Below are 21554 nucleotides of genomic sequence, written 5' to 3'. Positions count from 1 at the left end.
TTACCAAAAAGCCTTTGTAGCTTTGACAAAAGCAAGGAAAACAGTGGTAAGCCATATTAATCACAGATAGGATGAAGCTGGCAAACTGCTGGTCACTCAGAAGAGTATCATCTGGAGACAGTATTACAAGGGCAATTCATTTCAAGAGATATACCCCATTTTTATGTGGTCTGTACATGAAGCTTGTACAGCTAGCAAGGGGATGCTTTCAATTTGGCCAACAAAAGTTCAAAAGACACAAAGTGAAAAATGTTATTGGCAAAACTCTCATTCAGACAAAGTGTTCAAAGTAAAAATAAATTTATAGATTATATGTTGGGGAAGTTACCCAGAGGCTACAGGGTTAGATATTCAGAATGATGGGTAAGAATCTGAATCAAGCCTAAAGGCATCGAGCTTAACATCCTAATACAAAGGTAATAAAACTGGGGCATGTCCCAGTCAATTAACATTTACAGTAATTACTGAAAATATAATAGCCATGCAACAACTAACCGTCTGTCTCATCTTTTTCTTCTTCCTGTTTTATCTGATGAGCTACCTTCTCCAGTTCTGCTTGGAGCTGAATGGAAGATGTATGAGCACGTGCAAAGTCATTCAGGGTTTGCCAAGCACTTTTCAACGAACTGATGAAACCCTGTTTCAGATCTGATCCCATTCGAGAAAGAGAGTCCTTCAATTCTGAAACGAGAACCATTCTCCAATATTTAGAAATGCCACAGGAATGATGAATTGTAAAACAAGCATTATTCTACAGGAACTAACTTATTTAGAGCGCATTTAGGAGGAAAAACTGAATATACCTTCTATGAAATGAGCTATTCTGCCACCTTCAGGACACATTTGGGTTGTAGAGGTGCTGAAGTTCTAACAGGAACTTGAGACAACTAGTACTTTGGCAGCCGATACCAAAAAAATGAAATGCATTAAAAATGCAAGGACAATATCCTCAAGCACCCCATGTTATCACAATTCAGCTATAGTAGTTGATACTATTTTACAGCTGAAACTTTTCCATGTGTAGAAATTAAGAGGAATATATCACTACAAACAATAGGGATTACAGTGGTACCTCGGGTTACATACGATTCATGATACAGACGCTTCAGGTTACAGATTCCACTAACCCAGAAATAGCACCTCGAGTTAAGAACTTTGCTTCAGGATGAGAACAGAAATCGTGCTCCGGCGGCGCGAGGCCCCATGCTAAAGTGGTGCTTCAGGTTAAGAACAGTTTCAGGTTAAGAACAGACCTCCAGAACAAATTAAGTACTTAACCTGAGGTACCACTGTATACACCTGCCACCACATGCACAGCATTGCAAAAGCATTCATAAAGAGACATAATAGAATATGATCACCATGTCTCCTTACCCACTATATTAAGAGATGTGAAGACCCCAAAATATTTTTGTTCCGCAAGGCCCAATGTAGAGGGAAATGGTAAATTGAGAGGAAAAATTGTGAATGGGGAAAGCCTTATGACACATCTGCTCTTTCAGAATGGTCAGCGAAATTATGCAAAATTTTATTTCTGAGAACAAACCTTCTTTTGTTTGTGTATTATAATCTACAACAATAGGGGAAAACCTCCAGCCCATGAGTCTAATTAGCCTGTGGGGCCATTTGGGGCAAACCATAGTCACCTGACATCATATGACAACAGGTGTGGAGATCTGTTATCTGATCCAAGCATCTCAAAGGTTGGAGCTGATGCCTCTGCTGCTTCCTGTGCTGCCTCTGCCACCACCTTTTACTGTCAAAGGGCAAGCAGCTGCTTCTCTCCAGTCTTAGTGGTCACACAGAAGTATGACTAGAGAGAAGAAAAATGCTGCCAGCTCTCTGACAGTAAAAGGCAGCATTTTCACTTCCCTCAATATTCTTCCTTTGCAGACACAGCGTGAACACTGAATCACCTGACATCAGGTGATGGACAGGTGAGTGGTCCTGCCCACCTTCTCAAAATGACCTGTGAAGTAGTGAGCCAGTTCTGGATCCAGCCTTCTGACTAGATCCCTATATTAGAAAATATATGAATACACTTTACTTACCAAGATGAAGCCTTTTTCTGCCTTTGTGATGTGGAACAAGAACTGGTTTTACGTCCAAGTCAGGAATAATCATAGGTTCTAGCCTATAAGCCACTGGATCGAGCTGGAAACAAGAACGAAAGCAGTGATCAATCTAAACATCAATCTTGTGGGAGCCTCCCCACATGACCTTCCCCAAAGCCAGTTAAGGAAGGGACTTAAAAAGCTCTTTCCACAGGAGACCTATTTCTAAAACAAATACTTAAATAAAATTTAATGATGCAATAAAAAAGTGTGACCATAATCCAGTGCAGAGATGCAACAAACTTAAAGCTGCAGTCCTATACCTACTTGCCCGTAAGCCCCAATGAGCAGATTTGTATATGCATTGCACTGCTATTCCACTGATTTGCAGGTCCATTGTATGTTATGGGGCTTAAGTAATTATCTTAACTAAATATGCATTGGTACAGAAGTACCTGAAGGTGTGCTAAAAATCAGTTTCAGCCTAACAAATTGTTTTCCTGAGCTTTTAAAAAGATCCAATTAGGTGTTAAATGGATAGTCAGTCTATAGTCCTTTCGCTGAAAGTGATTGAAAACCTGTAGTTGTCACTAACCGGATGATAGATGTTGAAAAATCCCTTGCAAGTGGGGAGTCTGTAGTTTTCATCGATTTTTTCTACTCCTCTTACAGTGAGAAATACACCAATTGGTGAACCCAGAGCAAAGAAATTGTCTGGCTCAAAGTCAAGTGCACTATATACCACAGACACCTAGAAGACAAAGAATTAAAAAAGAGATGATTAATATCTCCTTCATATGTCATTCAGCCCACTTGAAAGCCGCAGGTGTATCCCACAAGACAGATACAAAGGTCTCATCTGATACTAACAAGACAAGCCTAGCAAAAACATATCTCATTAAAAACAGTGTTTCTGAGGAATGGATGGTATACAAACTGTATGCACTTGTATACTTCCACAACTGAAGTGAATCATGTGCCCTTACTCCATTCTCTGGGCCAGGATCCCACCGCTTCCACAACATATGACCCCATCATCATAACACCAGTTCTGTGAATGGGGTATGTGTCAAAAAAAGACAGTTCCATCAGTGAGGACTATTTTAACTTGCCTAAAACTTACCTGACCGGTGCCCACTTCAAAATATTCATAATCTATGTTGGCAGAGGAAACTGAAGCTCCAACTGGAAGCCTTTTCTTGGATGGATCCTGGAGCATACCAGATTCTGAAGGTGAAGCAAAACTGACCACTTTCTTTGCTGCCTGCGCAGCTTCTTCCTGGGTCCGCATCATGGCTTCAACTGCTGCCTTTTTCTCCAATGCTGCTTTTCTCTGTTCCTATTGATGCGAAGATTTCAAAATCTTTGGAGGAGCTTTGGAGGAGGGGGGAAGAAACCCCCCCCCTGCTATGTTCTATTTAGTTTAATTATTGTATTGTATTATTGTATTCAACCAAGTCTTAACTCACTCAACTCACCTTTTAATATTCATTCATTTTAAAATATTTATATTCCAACTTTAGTGCCCGAGGCAGCATACAAGGCAAAATAAGAAATAAACCTCAAGAAGTCTATATAAATTACAAGTCAATTAGGTTCATATCAGTCAAATCCCACTAAAAGCTTGGCACAGTGTTCAAATGGTGCTTAACAGGAAGCAAAAACAAATAGCCATGCGGAGGGAGTATCACAATCTGGGTGCTGCAACACAGAAGGCCCTGCCTTCATAGCCACATAGGAGTAGAACGTTCTTCAGATCCTCTGGCACTCAGAGAATACAGCACTTGATGGTTCACAACAAACACTTTGGACTGCATTCAGAAACAAACTAGCAGCCTAGTAAGTTCTTTAAGCACTGAAATAATATGATCCATTTGCACTAGATTCTGCTTTTTTAAAAATCAGCTAATCTATGGCTCAAGCCACCCTACACAATTCAGGAAAAACAAGTCATGAGGCTAGATCTCATGCCCTGTATCCATGGCTCTCTTGACTCAACACATCTAAACATTTCACATTAAAGAACTACCGTATTGGCCCGAATATAAGCCACACCCAAATATAAGACTCACCTTTAAAATTCGGGGGGGGGGGAGAGAGAGAAAAAGGCAATACCTAAATATAAGCCGCTCCCTTAAAATTCCGCAGGCACTCACACCCGTTCCATTTTACCAGCGATATCGTAAAAGCCAGTTTTTGTAAGGTGGTGAATCTAAGACGCACTTTAGCTTTTCACTGTTGAAATTTGGGGGGGAAAGTACGGCTTATATTCGGGCCAATACGGTACGATACATGGTAGTTATTCAGCTGGATGCAACCAGTACTAAAATTCGAAGTATTTAAATTGTAGCCAGTTTTAACTAAGCATGTGTACTTCTCAATGAAAGTATTTAATGTGTGAATCAGGTATTGATTGTGGAGTATTTTGGAGATGCTACAATATCAAGCTTACATTGTATTCTTTTCTAATAGTTTTGTAAAATAAAACTTTGCAACTCTTGTTACTCTTTTCTTTCAACTACTATTTCCTTTTGCACTGTGTACATATTATGTATGTATTAAGCTTTCTGGGAAGTACAACATGCCTGTCTGTATTATTCTACTTTGAACAACCCTTTCTTATCCAACTCTCGCCATGCCTATTTTGTAATTCTTTGAGCAGCTCTATTACACTGAAATGTTACTGCCATAGTTTTGGCTTGCAAAGCAATCATTTCCTACCTGTTTGGCCGCTCTGTCTTTTACAAAGTTTGCTATCTTCTTTCGCGGCCCAAGAGGTATTCCCATTTCCTTCAGATCATCAATCGTACACATCAGCTGTTTTGTAAATATATATATATATATATCAAGATTTACTTATTCACTTTTTAAGAACACATTTTATATTTGCATATTTTAGTAAAAGATAGATACCCAACAAAATTCTGGAACCACAAATTCTAACTATTTCAGGCAAAGTAAATAGTGCAATACATGTCCAAATACACTCCTTTTAACTAAGCCTAAATATATGTAACTTAAATAATAGCATATAGTTCATTTAGATATGCCTCCATTTCCCTTAATTCCAGACTGTAAGTATGGCAGGCTTCTAATCTCACATTCTTCTATAGTTACAAACTATAGAAATGATCCCTGAAAGTGCTATATGCATGGAAGGTATTATATAAAAATAAAAATCTCTACAGACCTATAGTTTGGACTGGATGCTGGAAATTTTTTCTAAGGTACAGGTTTATGTTGCAAACCCCTCTACTCTTTCTTGCAATGCATGTATAGGTGTGGGTGTGTGATCCTGTCTCCTGACACAATGTATTTTTATTTTTACGTATCTGGGTGTGTTATGCTGAAACCATTATATCAGGATGGGGAACCTTTCTTCTGTCAAGGGCTGCATTCCCTCAGGGATAATTTATTGGTTGCCACATGCTGGTGGTGGCCAGGGAGAGCCAAAAGTGGAGTGCTCCCTTTCCCCCCTCTTTCTGCCACTACATCCTTACCACCCACATGAAATTAGGCAAAGGACCACATGAAATAAAGTTAAGGTTGCCCACCCCTGGATTACACATTTCCACCTTTCGTGAAATTAGTCAGCAGTCCATTTTAACTTGCTACCTCCCCGTGGTAATGTAAATACCAGAGATTCTGTGTCAATCTTCTCCGTTTCAAATGTGCTGATGTACTCAGACAAGCTAAGCATTTCCAGGGTTCTTTGCAAGGTTGGAATATCGTCCTCCACATCATGCTCATCGTTGGAAAGAGAATGTACAGAACCAGCAGAATTAGACTCTACTGTCATCTTGAAAGAAAGAAAAATATTTGTGATTAAAAAAAACCAATTCTTAACAGTATGTGGAAGTCAAAGGTATACCCAGAGAAATGTAACTAAGCAATAGCCTTATTCAGGTTATTATTGCAGTAAATAAGAGGCCTGCCCGTTATGCATCACTCTTGACAGCTTCCCTGGGCAGAGTAACTTCTGCAGCAGATACCCTACCCAAAACCCCCGATCTTCCAGGGATCTTTATTTTGCAGGCAGCTGCCGCATGCAAAAGGCAGCCCATAAAGTATGTAGACAGAGAATTGACTAGGCTGTATATTTCCAGTGTTTTGAAGATGGTTTAAACAGTTAAAAGAGCCAGCCACACAAGTCTTAACGGACAATTGCTTTTTAGCACAAATACCTGCTGATCATATTCAACCGCATCCTTCCCAATACCATTGGCAGCGACAGAAGCCACAGAATTAACTGTGGAAGTCCAATCTTTCTGGTTGGACAGGATATCAAATAATATTAACGAACCTGGAGAAGCAAAACAAGATGTTTCAGGATAGCATTAATCTTGTCCAAACTTAAATAGAAATACATATCCTGAACTCTTGATCTGTTCTCTCAAACATATTTATAATTTCAGATGACCTAGAGTTGTTTCCTGCACGCAAACCAGATTACAGCAATGGTGTGCCCACGAAGTCACAAAACCAAACATTGGACAACATCTCTCAAGAACTGTGGAATTTTTAAAAATAGTTTTTTGTTGAAAAAGCTTATCATTTTTAAGTTGTAGCATTACCCAAACTATGACCAGCAACAGAGATTCCTCCTTTAAATTCAGGGTTTCTGCTCTTGAAAAGTGCATAGAGACGGTTCATTTCCAGTCCTACTTTATCCACAATTGTTTGACAGTAGGTGGGGCTACTGTAAAACAGTATGTCAAGTAGAGTCTCGTTGGTGAAATGACGAAGACGTCCAATGGTCGGCAAAGTTATTTTTTTAATGTTCCTGGGAACACAAAATCAATAAATTAATAGCCAAGTCATTTTCATTACAAGACTAAAGAGCTTAGCTAAAAACAGGATGATCCCAATAGCTATTAGTTACAGTCAAGGTCCTCCAACCTCCAGAGCAGATTTGGGGTGCAGTGCTTCCCTCCCTGTTCCACTAACATAAGCCTTACAGTCAGCTGAGCAATACTGCTGGATACAAGCCTTATCATTTATATAGTCTGCACTATAGAGTACCGTACTTTTCACTCTATTAGACGCCCTATTTTGGGAGACTCAATTTTAATGAGGGGAGATGGCCCAAAGTTGTTCAGCCCCTCCCCCACGCAGCTGCAGGCAGGAAACACTCCCTAGATCATTTCCTGCGCGCAGGTAGGGAGTGTTTCCCTCATGCAGCAGAATCGAAGGAAGTTGCGCTCCAGCCAGCCAGCCGGTTGGCCAGAGAGCACCGCCCCCCATGACGCTGCCGTTGGATGTAACAATAAACTGCGACTAATCAATAACAGAACCAAATGCTTCTGATCTTATTGTAGCTGCACCAAAAAAGAGTCCAAGGCTGCCTTTGGCTTGTTTCCATTATGATAAGCCACATAACTCTTAACACAATTACTTTATGATCACTTTTAATAGCATCCGCTAAACCAGATTCAATGATCTCTTTTATTTTAATGAGACAAGTATAGTGAGGGTTATAGCTTGTGGCAAATCATTCTCAACCTGCAATACAGTGGTGCCCCGCAAGACGACTGTCTCGCAAGATGGAAAACTCGCTAGACAAAAGAGTTTTCCGTTTTGGAGGTGCTTCGCAAAACGAATTTCCTATGGGCTTGCTTCGCAAGACGACAATGTCTTGCGAGTTCCTGCTGGTTTTTTTTCCTTTCCCCCCCTTTTTCTAAGCCGCTAAGCCGCTTATCAGCTGATCCGATCAGCAGATAAGCCGCTAAAAGCCGCTAATCCGCCAATGGGCTTGCTTCGCAAGACGAAAAAACCGCTAGACGAAGAGAATCACAGAACGGATTCTTTTCGTCTTGCGAGGCACCACTGTACATATTTGAGCAGTTTTCAGTTAAAACATTCTATCACATTATTGTCTCAGCAGCTCATCTCTGGGACAGTGATCAATGATCAAATAACAAGCTAGCCCTGCTGAAACAGTTTGGAAGTTTGGAGAATAACTGTGTTTTGGTACTTCAGTATTTTAGACCTACCTATCCACTCCGGTTGCATCTCCATGCAGAGTACTATGCCAGTGAACTGGCAGGAACTCAACCCTGCTCACTTTAAGCTCTTCTACTGACTTTCTAAAATGCGACTGCAACAATTTCAGAGACACTGTCCGAAAATCATCGACTTTAAAAATGGAAGAAAAGAAGAGGTTAATGTTAACTCCACAAATTGATACCCATTACATGTGTTCAAATATATTTTCCAACAGTTCTTTACACTTTTGAAGTCTTGCTAATCTAATCAAAACTTTCCAATTCATAAACTGTATAAATAAGTGTAAATTTGTAAAACAATCACTACAATACAAAACAAAAACTAAGTCATTAATTAGACAGAGCTAAAGTTTCACATTGTTTCAGACTTTGACGTGATACCCATTTAAACATTAGAAAGCCACACTGGGAAAAGGCTGCAGGAGCAATTCTTGTATTCTTTCCTTCTGACTGAAGGGGTTGTCATGCCTTCTATTTACAAAATAATTACATCAACAAAACTAAATAATGCTGTTTTTCCCTCACTGACCACTGGCTAATCTACCTATATAGTAAACATTTCCTTCCCTTCAGAAAGAAAACAGCAGTACATCCTTTCATTTCCCCTTCCATCCAAATATATTTTTAATTCAGTTTTAAAAGGATATTTTGATGCAGCATCCATTGGAGTGATTGAAAGCTGTTTCCACATGATGTCAGGGACCGGCAAGCCACTGATGCAATGCGGGCAGGGGGCTGGAGTCTGACTCAGGAGAGGGGGGGCAGTGTTTTGTGGGGGCCTGTACTGGCCAGGAGGCAAGAATCAGAGGCAGAGGAAGCTTCAGAGCTGGAGGGTGGAGAACAGGATGAGTCAGAAGAGGAGGAAGAGGCAGGTCAGGCAGGAGAAGAGCTGGGTGCTTCCCCGCCCTCTCCTGCACCACTGTCTCCCAGAACCTTGAGGAAACTGAGAAAGCTTCCATGCAGGCGCAGTCCTAAGCTAAGTGCACATAGCCTATCAAAGGGAGGTACATAAACTGGTGGAGGGTTGCTGCAACATGGACAGGGGAATAACTGCCTAGCCATTAGACTGATGTGTATAGATATTCAGAGCTGTAGAAGTGACTGGAAGTGTTACCTTTGACAATAAATATCTAACTACCTGCCATATGCATTCTGCAGCTGGGAAGCACCCTCGACACATTATATCTAATAAGTGGTGTGCCATAAAAGCCTATGGACCCATGATTACATGCTCCTATGGCAAAGGTGGGGAATCTTTTTCAGGATAACAGACTCATTCCCTTCTAGACGTCCTCCCTTCTAGGGGGCCACATGCCAAAGGTGGGCAAGGTGAGGGGCAAAAATAGGTGGGGTGAATGGCACAAGGTGCATAGGAAAGTGAATGCAACACTTGCTTTTGAACAGTAGGCTAAACTCCTGCCACATAAAAGTTTCTACACACATATATCTCCTGTCAGGGTTAATGGCGTTTCTCAAGTACAGAAACCATTTCCAGTTTATCAAAGTAAACAGAAGTTTTTTCAAGTCTATTCTTTGTACATGCAGAAGCTGAAGCTGCAACATTCTGGACGGAATTCTAGCTGGTCGGCACTTTTCATTTCTGCGAAGAAGCAAGCTGGATATTGTTTTGACTACATCTCACTTCAAGGTCACTGGGAACAAACATCAGCTCCCCAGCGAGCAGTTTCATTTTACTTTCGATTCTCTATCTCTCTGCCTGGATTCTTTCTTTCTCACTCCCAGTGTATTCTTGTATAGTGTTGGATTTTATGTGCTGAACTGCTTTTTTTGCTCAAGATGCACCTTGTCAAGGCTTTGACAAAGAACCACAAGATTCACGCATTAGTAAATTATTTTTAGTAAATTATTACTAATGACTCTTCTGTTTTTTATTGGAGTGCACGCTACGGCAAGAGGTCTGTGACTTTGCTAATTAACCATTGAGCCAGAGGTCCCCCAGGAAATGGGGGACTCTAATCCTAACATCTCCATACCCATATCCAAGCAAGCAATAGGTATTATCAGTTCAAGGACACACTGCAGAATGGTGTGGAACACAGCTGCTGAGGAGCAGGTCGGGGAGGTGGCAGAACGGGGTTGGGTACTCCTAGGGCCAGACAGAGAAACCTGGAGGCCTGTACTGAACCCCCATGGTTGATGTTCCCCACTCCTGCATTAATCAACAATAACGTAACTTATCAATAATATATAAATGCTGACAAGTAGGACACAATAAGATATCAGCATAAGAAACTCCTGCGTGCACACAGTCTAAACACACACCACATTCAACGATGCTTCTGAATCGCAGATCACAGACAGGGCCAATGCCATGGACCATGAATACTAGATGATCGATTTGAGACACCTCACCTATAAAAGTGAAAAGAAATAGCAATAGCTTTCATTAAATAGCAGTGGGGAATCTCTAGCCTTCTTTTTGTTTCTGGAATATAACGCCCATCATTTCTGACCACACCAAATGGGTTTGATGGGACTTGGACTTAAGCAACATTTGAAGAGCCTGAGGCTTCCTAACCATGTATTAAATGCTCTGGGGAAAGGTTCCCTTTCCCTCCAATCCAGTCTGAGGCCTTGCCACAAGAAACCAACCAGCATGGCCAATTGGCTTCCAGAGCAGGACCTGAACTACAGCACAACTTGCCAGCGAACTACACTGTTAACTGCATAGAGGCGGAAGAGCCCCATGTTCCCTCCTCACCCCCACACAACAGACACAAACAGGCTGGAAGCAGGGACCCACAGCTAACTTAAAAAAGGAACATGTTTGGGAAAGTGACAGATTTTATATAAATATTTATTGCCATCAGATCATATCTCTAAAGGTACATTTGTCTATTTCCATATTTTTGTTGTTGCTGTTGTTGTTCACCGCTTGGAGGGCCGTTTGGGATGAGGGAGCAATTTAAAACTTGTAATATTAATAAAGTAAGGAATAGATGGGAGGGTTCTCCTCCCCCAAATAAACCTGAATTTATCTCCATGGAACTACCTCATTAGGCCCCTTGCTGGCAAAGCCAACCAAATCAGAAAAGTCCAACAAACTCTGCTATACTTAGGGCATGGAAAACGTATGGCCCGCATTCTATGCCATTATTTATTAAAGGGGGGGAATAATCTAATATGAGAGCCCTCTGTCCTAAACCACTCACCATCTGGAATTTCCTCATGATCCTCATCAATTCCACGTTTTACCACTCTTGGCCTAGTCTGCCCATCTTGTATGGTACCCCATTCATCTGGTATTGCGGAAGGCTGGAACTGAACTATAACCTGAAAAAAATCAGTGGACAACACACTACATTTAAACACTTGGGGTTGCAGCCAGAGGTGCATTCAAGGAACAGGGTGGGTGGAGAATGACTCTTCTGCATCTCTAGCCCCCAAGGGTCAGGAGATCCTGCAGAGTGGGTTCAGTTGTGGCACTGAGGAAGAGACTGCGAGAAAACGGAAGTGGAGGCAGGCACCTTCCGTGAACAGAAGCTCAAGGTACGCTGAGTTTCACATACTGCTCTAACCACACATGCAATGCTATTGTGCAATAAAAATTCTTATTACCTTAGGATTATGCATAACAATAGTTTCTCCACCTGGAAATTCCAGTCGCCGATGCCACTGATTTGTGGTAACAGCTTTCTTATACTCTGCCTGGGGGGAAAAACAGTTTTGCAAAATCATAAAGAAACTAAGCATCAAGATGTCATGTCAAAGGACAGTGCCATAAACAGCTTATACCACATTCATTTATTGACAATCCTGTAGTATCAAAACTCCAATATTTTGAATTTAGCTTGCACAACAGAAACTTCCCCATCCTCTGATCCCCTCTGTAGTCCCTCATGTCCTTGAAACCTCCTCTGGAGGATCCCTCCAGCTTGCCGCCAGTACAGATTTTTTTTGGGGGGGGGCATGTGGTAAGGGCACAGAGGGGAGGGAAGGAGAGGGAAGTCATAACACATGAGCAGAAATCTATTCAAACAATGCTGAATGTCATGGTATACATTACTGTTTCCATGTACTTATTCAGTGTTTTTCTAGCCTGCCTGCTAACCCAAATTCCCAAGTTGGCCTGCATTTTAAAATACAGAGTAGGAGCAAAAGGAATATGTATGTTTTCCCCCAGGCCTTAGATATTCTGCTACTCTGAGGCTGAATCTCAGAGTAGGTTGAACATCAACATAAAGTTCAATTTACCCCATTTAAAGACAAATAGCGGTAATGCAGAACACCTTAACCTCCTTTATGTTTATTAGAAATATCAGTGAATAACCAGGACCATGTTGATGAAGCACACTTCACTGATCTTACAACAGTATTTGAGATGCAAAATAATAATAATAATGTTGGTCATTGTACAACACCACCAGCAGTAACAATAGCAATAATACAGACCGGGATTTCTTCCACATTTTATCAACACTCCACAGTGAGTATTTTTTATCTTCCCATAAAATCTGAGCCCTTTCAAATTTCAATTTTCAGTAAGCCATCACACACATTTATTATTCAGTCAATTGAAGAAGAAGAAAAAGAAGAAGAAGAAGAAGAAGAAGAAGAAGAAGAAGGGGAGTTTGGATTTGATATCCCTCTTTTCACTCCCTTTAAGGAGTCTCAAAGCGGCTAACATTCTCCTTTCCCTTCCTCCCCCACAACAAACACTCTGTGAGGTGAGTGGGGCTGAGAGACTTCAGAGAAGTGTGACTGGCCCAAGGTCACCCAGCAGCTGCATATGGAGGAGCGGAGACGCGAACCCGGTTCCCCAGATTACGAGTCTACCGCTCTTAACCACTACACCACACTGGTGTACACTCACCTCTAGCTTTTCGCTGAAATCCTCAGTGTAAGGAATAAACCTGCTGTCTTGATCTCCCTTATAAAACCAAGTACATCTTCTCACTTCAGATGGCTCTTCTTCCCAGTATACAGCTTTCCTCACTCGGTCATAGAGATAAACATCATAACGTCCTCCGTCAGTACTCAGGACAACATTCTCTGGATCAGGTTGCACTAGAAGCATTAAAAAATGTTTTATTAGCTTGGAATCCTTCAACTGATAAGCTAACACATATTTAGAAACAAGGAGGAAATATTCACTTTTCCTTCTCTTCAAATTTTATATTAGAACAATGAAACAGAGAGGTCAAACCAAATGTGTTACTGGGAAACTTGGCACTTTTGAAAGATTTCTAGACTTGTCACTGCATGTCTCTTTCCCCAGTTGTTCCACTATGTTCACTGTTGTGGATCCGAATGTAGGCAGTATACGACATACACAAGCATTCTCATAAGCAATAATTCTGTGGTATGATTGTCATCTTCAAATATCTGAAGGGCTGCCGCTTGGAAGATGGAGCAAGCTTGTTTTCTGCTACTCCCAGAGGGAAGACCCAAACCAATGGATTGCAATTACAAGAAATGAGATTCTGATTCAACATTAGGAATGACTTTATGACAGTTAAGAGCTGTATGACAACGGAATGGACTCCATCAGGAGCTGGGGGACTCTCCTTCATTGGAGGTTTTTCAAAAGGAGATTGGATGGCAATCTGTCAGGGATTATTTAGTTGAGATTCTTGCATCCCAGGGGTTTCGACTAGATTACCCTAGTTGGGGTATCTTCCATTTCTACAATTCTGTGAACTGGCTACCAGCAAACTATGCCTTTCTAATTGCTCACATAGAAGCTGCCAAGATGAATGAAACAAAGAGCTGCCTATGAACATCGGACTTCCGGGTTGGCGCCATCGCCGAATGGCGGACTCCCTCTGAGCTCCGGAGGGAGTCTGCTCGGCAGGGGCTGGGTCCTACCGCGCCGGCGACGCGGGGACCCTTAAAAACCACGGGCACGGAGCCCATGGACATGGTGACTCGGCTGGCACCGTTAGCGCCCTCCCGACTCGTGAAGGAGCCTTTTTAAAGGCTACGGATCGGGTGCCGGGGAGTGGCGTGGTGCTGTGAGTCCTCCGCTTCCCCTGCCGAGTGCAGCCGCATGCCATTCGACGGAGAGCGCTGGCTTCTTCCATTGGAAATTCGGACATTTAATAACAACCCGTGAGTAATTGGGTAACCGGGTATAAAAGGAGAAAAAAAGAATTTTTTTTCGGATTCGGCACGAGCGGGGGGGATCTAAAAAGGAAGTCAGTCCCCCCCCTGATTGTAAACATGCTAAAACAAGGACTGGAAAACCAAGATCGATACAGAAGTTTATTGCTGATAAAAATTATTAATTCCACGATGGGAAACTACAAGAATTGTGCTGGAGGAGAAAAGTGGAGGGTGAGAGGTAAAAGGCAACCCCCCCCTGGGAACCGGGGCGATTCGTAGAACCTGGCGAAGAGAGACGGAGAATTTGACAGCTGTCAAAGTAGCTGTCAAATCTTGAGAATATAAAGAGGACTTTGATATAAGTATTTTGCTGGTTAATTTTGTTACAATTTGATACAATATGGATATAAACTATCGGGGGGGGGAGAGAAACAACAACTTGACTTTTGGATTAGAGGATACAAAGTTATTGCAATCCCCCTAGAGGGGTTTCGGGACATTACAAGTGGTCGTATGTGGAAAATTACCCAGGGATGTGCACAGGTTTTATCTTCTGGGAAAGCTGCAAAACTGAAATAATATTGTGTCTACAGAGGTGTTTACATTAAAAGGAGACAATAGAATTTTCTATTGAAGAAAGGAAGGGACTGGACGTAAGTTTTTGTTCCTGAATAACAAACCTCTGTAGAGATACCAGGTTTTGGAATAAGAACGTTTTAGCAGCTGAACAAGACAAGAAACCTGAGAAAATGAGGAATAAAAAGAACAAAGAACCAACTACGACACGGAAAGAACAATGGGAGGAGCAACAAAGACCAAAGAAACTAAAGGCCTCTATTAGACTAGAATTTTGAAGTTAAGCATTATTAAAACAAACAAATTAAAAGAAAACCGGCAAGGTGGAATGGGAAAAATTTGGCTATGGACTTGAGATCTCCAGGCTGATAACATATGGACTGATGGACATGGGGAATTCAAACCGGGGAAGGGAGGGGGAATCTTGGAATCCAAAGGCTATGTAACCAACTTTTTGAATCTTTTTATATCTATTATCTTCTATTTCTTTATATAACTTTTGTACTTTGATCTAACATGTTTTTTTCTTTTAAAAAAGGGGGGAATTCGTGGAAGGAAATTGGGGCAGATCTTGGGGGGGAAATCTTTTTTCTTTTTCTGTTAAAGATGAGGAGTGATGGCAAGATTGTATATTTAAATTGGTTAATGGGTTAAATATATTAGGTTTTAAATTGGGAATGAGAGCTTGTGGAACCAACTTAAGGAAAGGGGAATACAGTCGGGAGGGGAAGGAGGGAGTCCTAGAAAGAAGGTTATGAAAGTAAGGTTTCAATTTTTTCTTTCTTTTTCTTTCTTTTCTCTATCTTTTCTATTTTCTCTATTCTGTTATAATTGGAAATTCTAATAAATATGATTATATATATAAAAAAGAGCTGCCTATGAAAACAAAATCAGGACATGGGATTTATACACAAAAGTCAATCTGAAATCTGAATGTGGAACTGAACATATATCACGTTCCCATTTAAGAAACACCTGCATAAGGATATGTAAATATATGCAAATGTATACAGAAGTCTTCTTCAGCCTGGTGCCTTCCAGATGTTTTGGACTGAACACTGGTAATGCTGTCTGCAGCTGATTGGAGTTGCAGACCAAAACGTCTGGAGGGTACTAGATTGGGACGGGTTAGTATTTCTGCCTTCTCATTGTAAATCATCAGCAATTTGTTAGTCCTCTTTATTTTCAAAGCCAAAAAGCCATCACATAAATGAAAAGCACAGAGGCCTTACCAGAGTTATAAACTTCCTCTAGTGTTGTAGAATCTAGGACACTGAATGGCATCCATAGCTCCTTGTTTTCCACCTCCTTGCAATAAAACCAATGGGGCTGAACTGGCTCATATTGGTTATGTAGTAAGATGGGAGGTGCTTTCACCAAAGGGCCTGCTGACATGGGAGCCACAGGCGGCATTGGTGATTGAGGCGAAGAAAACTGAAAATGAAACCAGTTTAAATGTATACAATTCTTAATTTTAAAAGGTTATTATGAACACAAAATCCACTGCCCTCCAGATTACATTGATCATGTACATTATTATCATACATTTATTAAATTCTAGAATTGGTCAGATCCAACAAAATGATCCTGAGATTCTTCATTCCATACATTTGATTACTATGTCATTAAATACAAGCTTGATTCAGAGTGAGGTGCCTTCACCAAAGCCCTCTATCAGCATCCAATTCAGTGTAGGTTATCAAGTTTAATGCAAAACCTAATTTGTGTCTGTATGTGTACGCATGTTTGGGTCAAATATTTGGGTCAAATATTTTCTAATGTCTATCATTTGATTTGCTTAAATATCATCAATACTCTCTTCCCTGATGGCTGATGCCAGTTCACAATTATTCTGGTACTATAGTGGTGCTGTTTTATAGATACATTACTTTATTTCTACTTTTTCAATGAAAAGCAGTCTAGAAGTGATTTTATTAACAAAAATTAAGAATATTCCATCTAATCAAGAACAATCTTATTTTCCTATTTTATATTTGCCCTGTGATCTGGCAGTGTTCTGTAAAGTTTCAGGGAATGTCTAGACTCTAGAGGGTTCAAAAGGAAGCTTTTGTAGCATAACTCTCATTGTTCATCATACTAAATTAATGCTTTAAAATACTGCCATTTCTTGTTTTGCCTATCAACTGATCAATATTTTCCAATTCTCTTTCCCTCCCCCTGAATTTAGTAATTACTACTTTGAACCAATGGAGGTGCTGGAAGATGCAGGGCAGGGCAAGCTAGGTCAAGTGAGGACCCTTAAATGTTTTATACCAATTCCAAAAGCTAAAAATCACTTTCCATACCGGTGGCAGTGTCCCTGGAGTCGCATACATGTGCATAGGTGGTACAGAGGCTGGAGGCTGAACGTTCTGGGTGGGTGTTTGTGTCTGTTGAAGTTGCGGTGGAGTGATGTAAGGATTAGCTCTACTGCTTAAAGTAGTATGGCGATACGGGTTGTAGCCTTGCTGCGATATGGCATGAGGAGGAGTTGAGAAGCCAGCTGGTGGAGGACCAGTGTATGAACCAATTCCTGAAGCAGGTGGCGCATTAAAAGGCTGTGATTTGGAAAGAGGAGCTGAGAAAGCATTTGGCCCATCTTGTGATCCAGGCAGAAGTGGGAGAGAAGCTGAAGTCTTAGAGAAAACAGATGTTCCAGCTTGGGGTGGGGATGTTGCGCCTAAGGATGGCTGCCCAATGCTTCCAAAGGGATCACTGCTGCTAGGAACTTGGGAGAAATAACTGAAAGTTGGCGGGGGGTTAGGATTTGCAGAAGTCTGTCCCAGGAAGCTGTCTTCTTCACCAACATCAGTCGTATCGTCTACAACAAAGGATACAAGGATTATTGAAAGAAAGGGAAGCTTATGTGGAGAAACTATTGGTAGTACTGCCTGTTTTAAACATTTCCCCCCAAATAGGAAAATTTATCCAGTCCCGTTCCTTTCTTGTTCACTGTCTTGGAGAACTGAGACTTTTCCTTGTATGAAGGTTTTCTGGTTTCAGTTCCAAAAGCAGAATTTTGAATCACCTATTAAATTGACAAAATCACTTGGCCAACTAACCCACTAGTGCTTTTAATGTGTTAGGCTTATTTATGCATATATCATTACTTAGAAGAACCTTCCGAAACACACTTTCAAGTGGTTTGCATGCCACACTAAGAGATGTATTCTCAGTGGTGATATTTACAAATCATGAGTCTTAACATTTTTTGGAAGCACTTTATTTAGATACACGTTTACTGAATAGGAATATATATATATATATATATATATATATATATACACACACACACACACACACACATATATACATATATATACACACACATTTTTTTAAATAACACATTCTGAGTGCATTGTGCTTTTAACATTTCTCACAGGTGTTTCTTAACAGTGTGGTGTGATTCAGAGAGCCTGCCAATTTGGGATACATGCAGGAATACACACTGTCAATGTGCATCCCTATATATATATATTGCCTATACCTGCAGATGAATTTTAATTGCCCAGACATTTAACTCAGTTTCTTTAGAACTGTGCTTTCATCCTTCCCCCTGGATAAATTGTATACTTTTCTTTTGAAAATTACTTCAAATAGTAACAAATAATGAGAGACTTCAAAGCAGGTTGTCAAACATTGCAGTGTTGTTATTTTATTTCCGCTCTTTAGTATGTCTTGCTATTCTGCCTTTTACACTACTGTCACATTTAGACACGAACACATTTAGAGCAAATACTATTTTTTGAACTGCTTCCTCTTACAGAAACCTAGAATTTTCAAATGACATTCCTAGCATAAAATGCAGATTATTCCCAAACATAATTAGCTATAACATAAACTTCATTGGTAATCTCTCAAACTACCCAAAAGGGAATCCAAGCTTCCAAAGGCCTCTGAAATGCACATATCAATGTCTATACAGTGGTACCTTGGTTTACGAACTTAACCCGTTCCGGAAGTCCGTTCTTAAACCAAGGCATGCTTTCCCATAGGGGCGGGGGACTCAATTTACACTCAACAGGAAGCAAAACATGTTCTTATTCCAAGGCAAAGTTCACAAACCAAAACACCTACTTCTGGGTTTGCAGAGTTCTTAATCCAAGTTGTTCATAAACTAAGCTGTTCTTAAACCAAGGAACCACTGTAGCAATGTCTAAGATGAAGCATTTTGCTTTTCCTAAGAGGTTTGGGAGGAAATCACAATCCACAATTTTACCCTATTAGAAGAACAGAAAAGGTAGGGCTTCTGTCTAATTCACACCAGTTTTATCATCAAAGGTAGTCACATCATCTTCAATAAGCACAAGATGAAAAGAACAAGACATGCAAATAAACAAACCCTACTCTAAAAAGCTATTAAGCACAAACAAAAAGTAGTGAGGACTGGCTGTGTAGCATGAGCTGCTGGATTTTAGAACGCTGCCAAAATGGAAGCCAGACACAGCATAAAATCTACCCTGTAATCCAGTGGAACAGGCAAAATGAAAGTGGATGCCAGGGCCCCCACACTGACAAGATAATCAAGAATCCAGCCTGAGGGATTAACAAAGCACAGAGCTTGTTATTGTTTTCACAAAGAACGGCAACGCTCTGGAGGAGTTTAAAAACACCCAGCGACAAACTTTCCCCAAAATTCAGCATAAGTAATTATATTCTCTTTAATGCTCTTTTAGCATGAACTTGATCCGCAGGTGTAAACAGGCAAGTTTGCCTGTTACCATGTGTGCTCAGTATCTGCATTTATCATGCATAGTTATTAGCAAAAAATGTAGTCCTAAAACTAAATATTACAGCACAACACAGAATACACTCAGCAGCCAAGCACCAAGTAACAATGGCCACAACAGTGTTAAGAGTGTTATCCTCTAACCCACCTGTTAGTACAGCAGAGTCATTAAGGATGAAGCTAGCCTAATTCAAGATCTACCTAGTATTCTCTCAAAAAATGTTGCCCCTAGGAAATGCCTCACCACTATAGGATAGGGATAGGGAACTGAATCCAGCCAACAGACTGGATCCTTTCCCCACTCCCATTCCCCAAGGGCCAAGGTTCACATGTGAGCCAGGACTTACCCTTGCAGAAACCACGTTAGTTCTGCTTCAGCAAGGCTTTTTATTCTATATACTTAGTTATTTCATCTTTAGCAATACTAGTTTGTGATGCTCTAGGCTATAATTTCCAGGATTCCCCTTGGGTCCTTTCAAAAAAACCAAACCTGATGTTACATTAACAGCTTCCCAGGCATCAGATGTGGAGGCTAATCTGCATACATCTCTGTGCTATTCTCCCATGCTTCTGTGTTACAGACCCTCCATAATCTACTCCCTTCCCCAAAACCCCATCATCAACAAGTTCTCCCAGCCACGAATCACCACCATAATATGCCTGTGCCTTCCAATCCTTTGTTTCAATAAAAAGTATATACAAATGCCCAACTCAATCTGGAAACAATACTTATTAACTGGTAATGCCCTTCCTCCACCTCACCCCTAAATTCGTTGTAACCACCCAGTGGGAAGCAGAGTGGCTCCTTAAAAGACCTACCAGTTCATTGTTATGTAAACTTTTATGAGCTGCAGTCACTGGATGCTCAAATCTGGCAAAAAATAGGAAGTGCTTTTTTCTGGGGCAGACACAGGGGGACGCATACCCCTAAACATTTTGTGAATCGTTGTACTTTTGTCCATTTACTGTATTTATTTTTCCCGATGTGAACTATAAAAATGGTGATTTTCTTGAGTCAGAATGAGAATACCCCTAAGCATTTTTTAAAAATAATAATTAAAAAGCACTGCTTATAGGGAAGGGGATAACAGGACCAGAGCCTGTTACAGATAGGTAGCCGTGTTGGTCTGCCATAGTCAAAATAAAAAAATTCCTTCCAGTAGCACCTTAAAGACCAACTAAGTTAGTTCTTGGTATGAGCTTTCGTGTGCATGCTTTCGTATCTGAAGAAGTGTGCATGCACACGAAAGCTCATACCAAGAACTAACTTAGTTGGTCTTTAAGGTGCTACTGGAAGGACCAGAGCCTGTGTGACATCTCTATGGAAAGGCTGAGAGGCGACCATTCACATCAAGAGCAACTGGTGAAAGACCTGCGGGCGGCTCTTGGCCGGTGAGGCTTCCGGCTCATAGACGCCACTAGCGGGTCCGACGTCTGGCACGAATTAAGCCACGACACCTTCTAGATCACGGGCTTCCTTTCGGAGGCACGCAAGCCACTTCCCTCCCAAGTCCCTCCAAAGGCAGCACTTTCACACAAACAAGCTTCCCGTGCCTATCTGCCCAGTTGGCGAGTCCCCCGCGAGAGGAACGGGGAGATGGGCGACACCACCTGCAAACAAACGGGCGCGCCTTTTCACCTGCCCACGAGCGCGTCGGGCGCGGGCCACCCACAGAAAAGCAACCCTGGTGCGTGTGGCGTGGCGGGGGGGGGGACGACCTACGAAGATGTCCAAGCCGAGTTACCTGCGGGCAGGAGACCAGGCCCCGAGGCGGAGGCAGCAGCGGCGGCTGGAGGAGGCGGAGGGGCAGGGGCTTGGCTGACGGGGATGAAGGGGACCGTGAAATTGAACTCGGTGGCCGACGAGGAGAAGAGCAGGTTCGTCCCGCCGCCAGCCGAGGAGGAGCCGCCAGCCGCCACGGAGGCTTTCGGGGTAGCCATGGCTGTGGCGCTTCCACGTCTCCGGGCTGCCTCTCGGGTTCCTCTGGCGGCCGGGCCGGCCCCTTCCGCCCGCCTCTAAGATGGCGGCGCCGGCGCCTCCCCCTCATCTCCCGCCAACCCGAGCCCGCGCTGAGGGGAAGGGGGAAGTGAGGCGGAGAGGAGGAGAGTCGGCTCGGCCTCGGG

At 41.8% G+C, this 21554-nt stretch overlaps 1 protein-coding gene across 1 annotated transcript in view; it reads right to left on the bottom strand.

Moving 5' to 3' along the window:
• The window catches only part of SEC23IP (SEC23 interacting protein), a 29933-nt gene extending 8427 nt beyond the window's left edge, over positions 1–21506 (bottom strand). The window contains exons 1-16 of the mRNA XM_082222743.1: positions 21176–21506; positions 17008–17522; positions 15934–16135; positions 12894–13087; positions 11639–11728; positions 11233–11353; positions 10343–10432; positions 8048–8189; positions 6629–6837; positions 6239–6357; positions 5692–5853; positions 4776–4871; positions 3178–3393; positions 2650–2805; positions 2052–2154; positions 496–681 (exon numbers count right to left, since the gene is read on the bottom strand). Coding sequence (XP_082078869.1) covers positions 496–681; positions 2052–2154; positions 2650–2805; positions 3178–3393; positions 4776–4871; positions 5692–5853; positions 6239–6357; positions 6629–6837; positions 8048–8189; positions 10343–10432; positions 11233–11353; positions 11639–11728; positions 12894–13087; positions 15934–16135; positions 17008–17522; positions 21176–21371 — 2797 coding nt within the window. The 5' untranslated portion in view covers positions 21372–21506. The remainder of the gene's footprint in view (positions 1–495; positions 682–2051; positions 2155–2649; positions 2806–3177; positions 3394–4775; positions 4872–5691; positions 5854–6238; positions 6358–6628; positions 6838–8047; positions 8190–10342; positions 10433–11232; positions 11354–11638; positions 11729–12893; positions 13088–15933; positions 16136–17007; positions 17523–21175) is intronic.
• Positions 21507–21554: the final 48 nt, after the last annotated feature.

This window comes from Podarcis vaucheri (assembly GCF_965113315.1).
Source record: "Podarcis vaucheri genome assembly, chromosome: 5".
Classification (NCBI taxonomy): domain Eukaryota; kingdom Metazoa; phylum Chordata; class Lepidosauria; order Squamata; family Lacertidae; genus Podarcis; species Podarcis vaucheri.
The sequence above is the reverse complement of the archived record's forward strand: the minus strand, read 5'-3'. Positions and strand labels throughout refer to the sequence as shown.